Here is a 14,131-nt window from a genome sequence, read left to right as displayed (position 1 = left end):
ATTTATATCTTTAGTTTTCACTAAGTGGATCTTGAAATGGAAGGCTTGAGATCGCTCATTAAGGGCTCTGTTGCCTTTATCAGACACATGCCCGAGAAAAAAAACATGTCTATGTGAAAGAGATAAGTATTCTATGATTATATCTCTAAGTATAGACCACAAGATTTTGTTATATAAGTGGAAATAGTGTATGCCATGATGGGTTGATTTTATGAGTTATTTATTAATCTCTTGATTAGAAGATGAATCAGGAAGCAATGGGATGATGATAGATTATATGCAAAGTAATGCAAACTGTATGGGAACACTACATAATTGGTCATATACAAGAAGTGATATCAGAGGAAGACTATTCTGATTCGAGGTAGGATTGCATGGTAGTGTAACTGTTAAAGCTCCCTAGTTGGTTAAATTGGAATCAACTATCTTGCTGAGAGGGAGTAAGCGTGGTGGAAATCCTTCCTTTTCTGGGAGAAGCCCTCGTTGCGCCCTTTGTGAGTAGATATGGTGGACCACTCTCTGTGAGTAGGCATGGGGGAAATGCATTGCGGAGCACTATATTGACATTTAGGATGGTATTATTGTTCGACCTTACTACTCTTCCTGGCGGTGGCCCCATGTCTTCTGTATCTAGTTGGGCTCTTTCAAAGTTGGCTCTCATCGGCTCTGTATCTAGACAGATCACTAGACTAGCAGAGATGAGCGTATTTGTCAGTGTTGTGATATGGGTGTGGCTAAGACTAAGATCCATTTCCTTTTCTACTATACAATTTATAATGAGATTCAAGGGAGGTTCCATTGCTTATTCAGTGAGTGTACGTTCCTATCCTCCTTCAGGTATGATGATCAACGATGCCTTGCGCTCTATCTCCAGAAGACCTTTCGTCTTCGAGATGTCACTCGTTGGAGTTCTCCCCCTCTGGATCTGTGTCCCCTCATCAACTTATCACTTCCTTCTTCACTCTGTTTACCACTCCTAAAGGAACCAAGCGGTTTGGGGACTCGTTCACTGCTACTCACATCAGATTGGTAAGACCACACAAAGATCATACACATATGCACCATTAGTGACAATGACCCTTATCTTTTTGATGACAAGTTCAAACTTCTCTGCACACAGATAGGTATGTTCCGACTTTGAGCGACTTTGTGTCAACAATGAACTGCTAGTTGTTTCGTAGTTTTATAGACTCTCTTGTTTAGTGTTGTTTCTCTTTTTTTGCTTCTTGCTCTGTTGGTTTTCTTTTTCGCGGACATCGTTTGGTGGTCCTGTTGCTTTCTAGCCTCTGTTTGTACTTTCAGTTCCTTAGGCCCGTTTGTGGTCTCTTGGTGGACATTAATATTTATCGTATCTTATCTTATATTTTGGAAAAGTTTGAGGTGAAAGCCCTTGTTTTGCCCTCTGCGAGTAGGTATGCTGGATCGCCCTCTACAAATAGGCATGGTGGAAGTCATGTAAATGACTCAATGACTTTAATAACTATAGTAAATTATATTATGTTGAGATAAAATATTTTAATGTGATGTATCATTGACGTGTTTGGTTGCAGCTATGTGTGCCTACCATACTAAATATCTCCCTATTGCTAAAAGGGAGTATTGAAGATTGTAGCTGCAATAGATATCTTTATCTTTGATTTTGCTATACTTCGGAAGTGAGATAATACCTATATATTGTGTTTAAAGCTGGAGAAGATATTTAAGATATTTATTTGAGATAATATTATATGAAGAGACGTGTCATGCATCATGTGAAGAGGCATGTGTTTGGAAATATGAAAAGACTTGTTTTTAAAAATTGAAGAGATCTTCAGTTATGAGATGAAGAGTCTCTCAATTCTTTATATATGTTGTATATAGTGGAATGTATTGTTCTCAAACATTTTATTATCAATAAAAAAGGGATATTTTCGTGATGTGGTTGGATTTTTCCCTTCAAGTGGAAGGGTTTTCCTAGGATTCCAAAAAACCAAAGAAATAGATAGAAAGACATCGTTGAGATGAAGAGAGATAGTCATTGCATACATCTTATACATCCTTATTGGATTGCCCAGGTGAGTATTAGCCTTGGGCAAATCAGGTTGCATATAAGGAAAGTAATAGAAGAGCAGCGTGATTGCATATATCTAAAGTTCAGATAAGACATAGCAATAATATTATTATATGTTATATTGAAAACTCTTAAATTGGGTTTGGATGAGGAATTTTATAAAAGGAACACTTCTTGACTTGTGGAGAAGATAGAAGTTTGATTAAAAGTCATTGTGACCTTATTGTGAAAGATTCATAATCAGATAATATGTGTCTAAATATACTTCAGATAAAAAATTGAAGATATCATAAGGTGACTCATACATGAGCAATAAACTAATACACTAAAGAGCCTGGTGTACATTCATTGCTTACTTCATCTTCTCTCTTGTGTAGATCCTGGATACAATAAGGCTGCATCAAAATGGAATCAATTTCCACCTAATGGAGAGGGTTCTGCCCTTTTGGATGGAGAGGTTGCAGTAGATAGCCTTACTAACTTACCCCCTGTTATTTTACCAACAAAGGAACCTAAGCTTGAGAGCGATGACATTTTCGACAACATCATAGCTGAGGTCCTTGATACAGATGATCAAGTTGTAGAAAACTAGATGATAGATTAAGATGTCTGATGATCAATACACTAAAACACTAAAGACCCTATAGAGTGGTGGTGGAACCATGAAGTTGAAGATCTTGAATGGCAATCATTTGTGATAAAATTTCTCTCACAAGTAGCTAGCTCTTCATCTTGTGAGAGTAATTAGAGTACTTATGGTTCATTCAGTCACTAAAGAGGAACCAGTGAGGATCAAAGATAGTAAAGAACCTGGTGTACATTCATAGCTTACTTCATCTTCTTTCTTGTGTAGATCCTGGATACAATGAGGCTCCATCAAAATGGAATCAATTTCCACCTAATGGAGAGGGTTCTGCCCTTTTTGATGGAGAGGTTGCAGTAGATGGCCTTACTAACTTTCCCCCTGTTAATTTACCAACAGAGGAACCTAAGCTTGAGAGCGATGACTTTTTGGACAGCATTATAACTGAGATCCTTGATATGGATGATCAAGTTGTAGAAAACGAGATGATAGATTAAGATGTCTGATTTTTTTTTTCAGTTTTGTGTTTGTGTATTAGCTTGCTGTTTATAAGCTTAATTCAATATGTAATCAGTTTGAAGCTTTGATACAACATTGATTGACAGTAAACTACTTAACTTTATCACTATTCAAGTCAAAGGCTTATCATTTGCAATATGTCGTTATATGATTTATGATCTTCTTGTTCATCTTTAATGTTTGCCTACTTGGTTATCATGTTCTGCGTCTAAATGTTTAGCATATATATTATTATAAACATATTGCAAATCTGAAACTGAATACAATACATTACATCTGCAAACTTTATCACTGTTCTTGTTTTGAAAACTCAATGTCATGATTCATTTTTCTAGATTTTATTTAAAATATATTTTATTTTTTATGCACCCATTTACCCGTATACCTAATTTTGAACAATAGCCATACCCATACCCCTACCTATACTTGAAGTACCTAAGTACCCTAGTCCCATTGCAACCTTGCAAAATAATAATAGAATGACTTTATTAAATTTCTGCTTAACTGCACATTAAAGCAGTGTAACACAAGTATGGGGGGATGTCGGGATGGGTTTCCAAGACGGGAAAAAATGGCTTTATTTTGGGGATTGTGAGGGGGGAAGAGGGATATATATTATATACTATACATGTAGTGCTTGAAATGCTAGTAGTGAAATGATGTGTAATAGCATAAGAACTAATAAATATGAAATCCTCGAACATAGCAAAATTGCAACATACCCAATACAAAATACAGTATACATGAACATTGAATATTGAATTACCAATGTCTTCAAATTTTAAATTATCAAAAAATTGCCAAATAGAAGATTGTAGTTTATATTATATCAAAAATATTGAAGATCACAACAAGTGGCCTGCTATCAAAACAAGTACAAAATCATGTCAAAATGTAGTAAAGGGAGGTCTTTAATCACCCCCTAAGGGAAACTATACCCCCCTTGAAATAAGATTTATTAATAATTAATAACAAAGTTACCAATTCGGATGCGGCTCCGGAAGTGGATGTGGGAATTTGTTTTTTGGTATGGATGTGTTTGGAAATGTGTGTGTGTGTGTGTGTGTGTGTGTAATATTAATATATATGCAAAGAATTTAAGAAACTTATAAACACAAGAACTTAGAAACTTAGTAATATACAAACTTACATCATTTGATAGTATATTAATGCATATGATGCTTCACCATTGATCAAGATTCAAGATATTTCATATGTCAATTAAATGGTAAAAACTTCAAATTAAAATTTCATAGGCACAAATTCATGTTCTAGACTCCATGTCCAAACTACAAAATCAAAAACATAGTTCATGAGTCATTGTTATTGTTCACTAATCAGAATCATAAGGATTCTCAAAAAAGTCTGGATCTTCCTCATCTCCATCTGCTGCAAGGTTAATATCATTTGAACCAAGAAATGTTCCACTTGTGCTAGATGCACCATGTGTCATGAACCTATCATCACCATCATTTCTCATCGTAGTAAGATCATGAAGTGTTGCATCCAAGTTTGCACACTCAAGGGCTACATCCCAAAATTTGGCTGCCCCATTCTTGTATTCATCATCCTTACATGACAAAAGACGCAAGTTGGTGTATATGTAATCAAGTCCTCAGATTTCTTTGACCCTAACCGGTTGCACTTCACTGAATGGATATAGGAATATGTACTCCAATTCCTTTCAGCAGCAAAAGAACTTGCAACTTGGATTGTGTTCACAAAATTAATTTTTAAACATACAAATGAAAAACAAATAACAATATGATAGATGTTAAACACTAGATTGTGGAATACAAGTTGTAAAACAAAAATCAAAGCTTACTTGCAAGAGGATTTTGATTGCAAGTGGTTGTAGATGCTTGTATGGCTGACCATACATATACCACCATGTGATTGCTCCCATTTTATTTGGGTCCTTCAATTGCATATGGAGTAAGCTTTGTTCTAGAAGCAAATAAGCCAAACTCTAGCCTCACCTTTTCATGCATGTCATCATTTTGGAAGATTCTTGCAAAAGCTTTGGAACATCCATTAGCAACCTCTTCATCTGCATATGGTGCAATTCTATCCAGCATTGAAAGTAGTTCCTCACTACATTACCTCAAAGATGAAGCATATGCAAGGAGGTGCAATGTGGTAGTCATCTTCTTCCAACGATGAAGAATAATTGCTTCCACTTTACTGCATAAGGCTTGACATTTTGTAGGGTCACTCTCATGTGTTTGTATCGAATGTTTTGCCTTCTCAACTATGGTGTCCATACCATGATACACAACTCCCAGGCAAGGTGTATTTGTATTGGAAAACGAAGCATAGTCATGATGAGCTCAGTGAAATCCAATACAAATTTGACACGAGCCCACCAACTATCATCCACGAGAAAAGCCTTAACGTTTTGGGCTCATTTTCCATTTGAAGCCTTCCACATACCCCACTAAGGAGAAATGACCATTTGGCCCATTCTTGCACCTTGGGAAGTTGTCTTATAACAATAGTACGAGATGCAAGTTAGGTCTCAGCAACCTAAGCAAGTTAACAAAATGTCAATTATGTCATTGACAATAAAATTATAAATATTAACTAAATTACAAATCCATGAAATTTAATAATTATAACAAATTAATTTACCTTCAACAACTCCAATTTTGAGTATGTTCTAAAAATGGATTGTGACATGTGGTTAGTCACAAACATTTGCATGTCTTCTCCCTCTTGATATATTTGCTTCACCCAATCTATTTTAGTGTCGATCTGTTGCATGACCAAGTTGAGGGATTGTATAGTGCATGGTGTTCAAAAAATATGGTCATACTGATCCTCAACTAAAGCACCAGCTCCCTTGCAATTTAGGCATTGTTTGTAACAACCTGGACAATGTTCCCACTACTCACCATATCTATGGCCTCAATGAGAATTCTAGAGATGAATTGTGAATCCTTTGCCTCCCCTTCACAATCAACTGCCTTTAGAAACATTGCCCTTGTGGGGGACATTGCAATCAGATTAATTAATGGCATGTTTCTTGTATCTTTCCAACTATCAAACACGGTAGTCACACCCGAAGTTTTCCAAGGATTTATAATGGGTTGAAGTGCTTTTTCTATAGAAACTCTCTCCTTTTGCAAGAGTGTGGTAAGCACCTTTTCATACCTAGGATTTGCTAAGTTGTTGATTCGGGTTTAGGGACGGGGATTCAAGTTCGGGGTTCGGGTTCGTGGGTGGGTTCGTGAGTATATATATATATATATATATGCAAAAAATAATAAAAACTCACATAGTTGTAAAAGTAAAACTAAGTCATTCCATAGTATGAATATATCAATGTTACTTGATTATTGATCAATGCCAAATGTCAAAGATAAACATTAAATACTCACTCATTAATCTATGTTAATGTTGTAAATAAAATCATACATTGAATTACTAAAATGCAAAATGGAATTTCAAAACATAGAGTACTTCATCAGATTGATAGATAATAAATTATGACTTAATAAAGTTTGAAACTGTGAAACATGGTGATAAATCATAAATGACTCAATCAGTCAATGACAAATGTTTAAACATAGTTTATCAAAAATGCAAATTCCCTTCAAGGGTCAAATGGGTCATCAAAATATGAGGGATCAATGGCTTCATCCTCATCTATATTATTGACATTTTCCTTATCATTGGAATCCAAACCGGTTCCACTAGACCCAGATGCAGCCACATCCTCCTCCTCGTCCTCCTCAACATCTAGCAAGGCAATTCTAGATATATCTTGGACAGTCATATCCAAGTTAGAAGTCTTAGGTAGTACATCCCACAACTTCTCTGGTCCCTTCTTATATCCTGGATCCTTGCGTGACAGGAGGCGCCAGTTTTTATGAATAAATACCAAGTCCTCTTCTTTCTTCGAACCCAACCAGTTACGCTTCACTGAGTGGATAAAGGAGTATGTACTCCAATTCCGCTCAGCAGCAGAAGAGCTCGCAACCTAGAGAGACAACCAACAAATTTAAAAAAATTAGTTAAGTAATTTTGCAATACAATAGGAATTTAAGAGTGCTAATTCGACAAGCTAAGTGGCCATAAGAAAAGGAAAGAAACTTAAATACATACTTGTGACAAGATCTTAATGGCAAGAGGTTGGAGGTACATGTAACTTTCCCCATGTAAGTACCACCATCCAATGGCATCCAATCTACTTTGGTCATTGATTGCATTAGGTTTTGCATTTTTGCCTGAGACAAAATCAACAAACTCTCTCCTAACATTTGATGCCACATTAGGATCACTAAAGAGCCTGTTAAGTGCCCTCTTATACCCAGCAGCAACTTCAGGATCTCTATATGGTGCCACTCTACTAGGAATAACAAGTATCTCACTGCTATAATATCTAGGAGAAAGTGCATATGCCAGGAGGTGTAAAGGTGTAGTCATCTTGTTCCAACGATGTAGAATAATTTTCTCCACCTTAGTGTACAAGGTATCAGGATCCTGCTCTCTCCTCTGAACGACTTGGGATGTCAAATGATGTACATTTAAGTTATCTTGATGTAGTGTTAATAACTTAATTAAAATAAAAAATCAAAATTTCTCAATAAACAAGGATAAAGTATTGTATAAAAATTTAAACTTACTGATTTCATTTTTTCTAGCATGGAGTCCATGGCATCATATATGTTCCCCAAACAAGGCTCATCCGTGTCGGCATACCGAAGCATAGACATGATGGGCTCGGTGAGTTCTAATGCATATTCCACCCTATTCCCAAAATCATCACTCACGATCAAATCCTTTACAGTTTTGGCCTTTTCTGTATTAGCTTGCTTCCCTCCACCCCATTTGTTGCTAATAACCATTTGACCCAATGCCTCTTTCACCCTTACAAGTCGTCTAAGGACGATTGTGTGTGAAGCAAACCTTTTTTCAGCAACCTATTACCATGTTAATTCCAATTGTAAGTTAATATGATAAGTTGATGACACAAAAATTTAAGAATATGTATTAAATTTTGTTAAGTATGACACAAAAATTAAAATGATAAATGAAGTTAAATAAAGTTTAAAATTTACCTTCAATAATTCCAAGTGGGAGAAAGTTCTGAAAATTGCTTGTGACATATGGTGGTTTGTCACAAACATTTGGATATGCTCACCCTCATACACATTTTTCATCCATTCAATTTGGCTGCCTATTGTTTTCATCACCAAGTTCAAGGTGTGGACAGTGCATGGTGTCCAAAAGATATGCTCATATTGTGCTTCTACCAAAGCACCTGCAGCTTTACAAACTTTAGCATTGCCCGTTATCACTTGTTACAAACTTTAGCATTGTCCGTTATCACTTGGACAACATTGTCAGCTCCCATGGACTCTATGGATTCAATGAGAAGTTGGGCAATAAAATTTGCATCCTTTACTTGCCCTTCACAATCAACCGCCTTCAAAAACATTGCCCCCTTGGGGCAAACAGCAATCACATTTATTAATGGACGGTTTTTTGCAATCTTTCCATCCATCAGAGACAATGTTCACCCCCATTTGGATCCAAGAATCTCTTATTGGTTTGAGGAGGTTTTCTACTTTCTCTCTCCTTATGCAATATGGTGGTTCTCAACTTTTCATATCCAGGGGATCGGTAACCATGAGGTGCATCATTTATTGCTTTCACTATCTCTCTCCAATAAGGGGATCTCACTAGATTGAATGAAACGCCATTTGTAATGAGGCAACGCCTAATCTTTATGTCAGCAATTTCTCTCTTGTCATTTTCAAATGCCGTACCTAATGGGCCTCTCTTGCGGGATGCGGGTGTTTCTATTTCATCTTCATCCACAGATGGGGTAGGTAGGAAGGGATGTGGTCTATTGATTGTTTGAGAGGGTGATGTTGGTGGTTTTTGCTTTGACTTATCATTTTTTGCCTTTGACACTAACCTATCAGCCTCTTGTTGTTCTTTTAACATGCCTGCTATTTGAGGAGCCAGCAACCCTTTTTTACCTCCCTCTGGGGGCCCCTCACACATGGAAATCCCTTGACCTGGTGGACCTATCAAATGATGTTTAACCCTGTAATAGGAGCTTCTATATTGGTTTTGGCAAAAATTGCATTTCCATATATACCCTCCCCCACCAGCACATTGCTCAATTCTTGTTGTATACTTCCACAAAGGAGAGCCTTTATCAATTTTAAATCTTTGGGATCCCACCCCACCCATTGAACCTTGACTACTCATTCTTGGATTCTTGCAATCTATAAAAACAAATTTAAAAAATAAATTCAAAACTTATACAAAACTTGATAAAAATTTAGAACAGTAAATATTAAAAAAAAAACCTAAAAACAAACTATGAAAGAAGCAAAAGGAAGGATCAAATGCATATTTGGAACACTCAGCACTGATTATTTGAAGGATTTGAGACTCCGCAAACAATCTCTACAACCTTCTCTTCAAACTTGCAAAATGGCCATACCAAAATGAGAGAGCAAAATGACAAAGCAAATGAGAGATTAGATGAATGAAATGCATCTAATAGGCCTTACTTTAGGGTCTGGCAAAAAAAACAATTAAAAAAACAAAATTTTAATGCTTTTTTGGGCCACTTTTTGGCCCCACCTGGCGCAAGTCCGCTCGGATTCACCCGGGTCCGTGACGGATCCGGGTAGGGTCCGCGTTTTGGCCTGCGGGTCTGCTTGGAACCGTGCTTAGGCCAAAACGCGGACCCTGCCTGGACCATATGCTTAGTATCTAGAGTTTATTGCTAGAGGAAAGTGGAAGTTGAAAAGGGAAGTAAGTCCTCTCCCACTAATCATGCCACTGTAATAATTGTCAAAGGAGCACTGTGAGTCTTTGATTATAATGCTAATAGAATAGTTCTCAGATGGTGTAATCGGCAACTGAGGAAGTGTTTTTAATAAGTTAAATGTTCAAACAAGCTGCAATATTGATACAATACAGATTTACCGCCCTTAATTTGGAGTAATACAATATGCAGAGGTGGCAGAATTCTAAGATTGATATAAGGAGTCAAACCGATATTGAAATCAATTACTACCACTCAGCACAATTAACAGAGAAGTCAGCAGGCAATATAAGTATCAAGTATGTCCAATGGCAATCACCGGTTAAGTTTTGCAAACCGATTGGATTATGAAAGGTCCCTGTGTTTCACTGCATCAAAGCCACTTCATTAATAACTACATTGTCATTAAATATATTATTTTTGGCGACTTAAATTTTGATTATTTAATTAATTTCTAATATCTGAATAAAGGGGATGTTCCTAAAAATAGGCTCTTTTTACAAAAACCACCTAGGGTTTGTTAAAGAAAGTCAAAACACACCTAGAGTTCTCACTCTAATTAATAACCACAAGATATTGATAGCGATGGCGGCTGCATTGAAGATGAATACTCATCTTGTTTTGAAGAGGCCAAAGTTTTGAACATAGGGAGGGAATCCAATAGAGGGTAGAAAGATGCTCAATGGTGTAAGGTGATTGTGGTGTCAAAAAACTATACCTTATTGGGCTTATGAGACATACATTTGAGGATAGGTGTTCAGTAATTGAAGGGAGATATGGAAGTTGAGCACCATACCTTTATAGGAGTGGTGATACACCATGTATGAATGTTGTGTAATGATGTTGGGACCGTTGATTATAGGTAGGTGACTATACATGGGGAGCAGCTTGAAGAAGTCTTACTGGTCTGAGTTTTCAAGACCAACTTTTTATAATATATTTCCTATTGTTTTGTTTTATGCAAGTCCCAGTTCATACTATGTAGATATATGTTGCCAGTCCATCAAAATTCAGTTATCCATCAAAAGAGGAGTGTTAAGAATTAACTCATAATAGAATTGAACTCGTAATGTATATGTGTCATGTAGTATTGAGCATGTGTCAATGAAGGATTGTGATGTGTTTGCGAGTAGTCAATAAGTTGATCTAGTGGTGAAGAACTTTTGCTCTTATACGAGAGGTCACAATTTGAAATCCCACACGGGATAAGTTATGTATGCTTTGTTTTGTAGCATAGTTAGATGCCTCTGGCAAGAAGTACATGGTAGTCTCATTATGGTAACCCATGTTAAGACCCAAAAACAGATTTCTGGTATTGTGGACTATAAAAGCTCCTTTGCATTCCTTTCTTATAATCATCAGTTAGCTGTTGATAAGCTACAATCAGTTCTCAAGCCTTAGCAGTTACATAGGAAGTTATTTTGTGTTGAAGAAATTATTGGTTTCTTCAGCAGTTCCATTCTGTGTGTTTTTGGCATCTATCATAAAAGACTAATATTTCAACGATCATGTTCTGTTAAGCTCATTTTCCAAGATACTCATGTTTCTTTTGAACTTCAGTAACCTTGAGCATCCAGCTGGTTTTTTCTGGTTTCTACCTCATCAGTATTTTAGCTGTGGCCAAATTTCTTCTGAAATTAAAATGTCTGAATATCAATATGTAAAATTGTTTAATTTGCATAAATTATTTTTGGGTTCATACATATATGTAGGTTTTTTGGGTGGATATTTATCATTTTATCATGATATTTTTTTAGACATGAAATTTGTGTTCTCACTTTTGTGTTGCAGATATGGTTGTTATTCCATTTGGATTCCTGCCTTGGCCATCCATTGATTAGTCTGTATATGTGTTTGGTTATACTAATTTTATATTTTATTTTTGTAGCTTGGGCATTTGTAAAGATGATTTTTAATTTCCTTTATGTATGTTAGGGATAATTTATTATTTATCATGTCCATGAGATAATTCACATTGATTTAAAACTTGCTGCAGGCAAAAACCCTCTCTGATGAAAAAATGAAGGATCTGGAGACTCAACTGCAAGCAATGAATGAGAAACTAAAATCTCAAGCACGTGCTTGCCGTTCAGCAGGTGCCCTTGCTAAGAGGGCATGCCAAGAGAACACTGCTATCAAGCGGGCAATGGATTCAATAGGTTGCAAGGTTCACATTTCAAGTACAACCGGTGGTGTGAGAGATATTGAAAGCTTGGAAGATATAAAACAATATACCATAAATATGCTACAAAATGATTTGGACAGGGACAATACAGGTGATCATCAAGAACAAAGTCTGTCTGTATCAGTTTCTGTTGTAGCAGACACTGACTCTGCAGCAAATTTATTTCGCAAAAGTGGGGATGGCTTCTGCCCATTTCGGGCAGGTGAAAGTTGTAAATGGCCAGATGTAGAATGTGCACAGAGGGGAAGTCAATTTACAGGATTAAGAGCAAACTATGATGCATTTGAACAACTTTACATACAAGATTGTTATTTTAAATCAGACAACAAGGAAACATAAAAAGTTTTTCCTTTTAATATTTTATAAATCCATCCATTCCTCGGAAAAGTTAAGTAGAAAACCCTTGATGCATGTGTTAAAAAATGTTGAAAATCAATCACACAAGATCAATAAAAGAAGTTATGTATGTGTTGATGTCTACGGTAGTCATCAGTGGCAATTATTTTTGGGGATTAATATCCCAATAAGTGAATAATTGTCCTTGTATATTGTAAATTAATCCTTCATCCTAAACATATGCGATTAACTAGTTGATGATAGATTGTGATCACAGCTTCCTTTGTAGATATGCAGGTTTTGATGATGCGTGGAAAGATGTTGAAAATGTCATTTAATCAGTTTCTATATTATTTTGACTGGGCAAAGTATTTGAGCAAATAACTGGAGCGATCTCTGAAATGATTATTAGACATTAACAAAATACAGAGTAAAAGGGTGCAGATTCCAAAATGGAGAATCTGTAATTAAGACATCTTAAACATTATCATTGATGTTGTTCTATTGCAAAACTAAATGTTCATATCTGTTAGTTGTTGAGGACACAGCTATTGTGTTTAAACCAAATTCAAATTTTCACAATGTGAACATGCAAGGTTGTTTATGTCAATAACAGCTGCCACAGGTTGATAAGGACACAACTAATTTGAAATGATAGAAAATCAGAAGTCCTGGGTGCAATCATCACAGCAAGCAGGGGCAATGGTGGCATAAAATTATAAAGCAGATCAGCTGATGAACGTAATACAAAAAGGGCTCAATATTTTTATGTCTTCCCATATTCCACCTAGCATAGTCATGCAATATTTGATCTTTTCGCTAGCATGCAGGCATAATTCGGGGTCACATTTGCAAGGGTCTGGCTATCATTTAAATTCCAATTATGGATTTCAGTAACAGTATTCTCCTCGTGGAAACGAAAGAAAAAAGCTAGGTACACAATTGTAAGGATTTAACTAGTGTAAAATTTTGCAAATAGAGTATTTTTTAATTAGGGTAGATTCCTTCTGATTTAAACATTGCAAAAGTTACAAAATTGAATGTTTTCTCTCCTTGAATCTTTGCCTGAGACAATTCAAAGATGGTAAAGTCTGTTTAAGTGAAAGATGCGTGAATTCACTGTTATAATAGAAGGCCTACCTTCTGTAATAGTCACTTTAGTGACCTATTGGTTTGTAATAAAAGTTGGTAAGTTATTGTCAGCAATATCTCTCAAGCACTATTGGAGGAGAAATCCATTTATAATCAATACACGAATATATCATGATATTATAGTGTTATTTTTGTCACTTCATTTTGTGTTTATTGCTCATGTCTCTTTATTGTATTAGAGTAAGAAGGCCTCAAGTCTTAAGCTCAGTTGATTTACAAGTATTGATAGAATTCTCATATTTGCTGCAAATTGCCAATAGAGTAGCTGCCATGGTAATGTTATTCATAGCCACCAAAGAAGTGCTTTCATTATTGAGCCAAATCTCAGTGGTCATGTGAAAAATAAGGAAGCTGCTATTGTCAAATATGTTAGCATTGATACTAACAGTCACGTAAGGCTGAAGGAAATGCAAAGTAAAATATCCATGGGAAGAAAAAAATTGCATTGTAGAGCTCACTGTTTTTGCTAGCAAGGTGGCTTACTGTTGCGATACCATGTAAATGCCAGTGTCT

General features: G+C 36.0%; 1 protein-coding gene across 1 annotated transcript in view; it reads left to right on the top strand.

The window, feature by feature from the left end:
* LOC149530785 (phosphatidylinositol-3-phosphatase myotubularin-1-like) overlaps nucleotides 1-12,608 on the top strand; it is a 268,097-nt gene extending 255,489 nt beyond the window's left edge. Inside the window, exon 19 of the mRNA XM_089811165.1 lies at nucleotides 11,942-12,608. Within this exon, the coding sequence (XP_089667291.1) occupies nucleotides 11,942-12,469 (528 nt within the window). The 3' untranslated portion in view covers nucleotides 12,470-12,608. The remainder of the gene's footprint in view (nucleotides 1-11,941) is intronic.
* The last annotated feature ends 1,523 nt before the right edge of the window (nucleotides 12,609-14,131 follow it).

Source organism: Cupressus sempervirens, chromosome 11, assembly GCF_028749045.1.
Source record: "Cupressus sempervirens isolate cs-2001-9-10 chromosome 11, ASM2874904v1, whole genome shotgun sequence".
Classification (NCBI taxonomy): domain Eukaryota; kingdom Viridiplantae; phylum Streptophyta; class Pinopsida; order Cupressales; family Cupressaceae; genus Cupressus; species Cupressus sempervirens.
The sequence above is the reverse complement of the archived record's forward strand: the minus strand, read 5'-3'. Positions and strand labels throughout refer to the sequence as shown.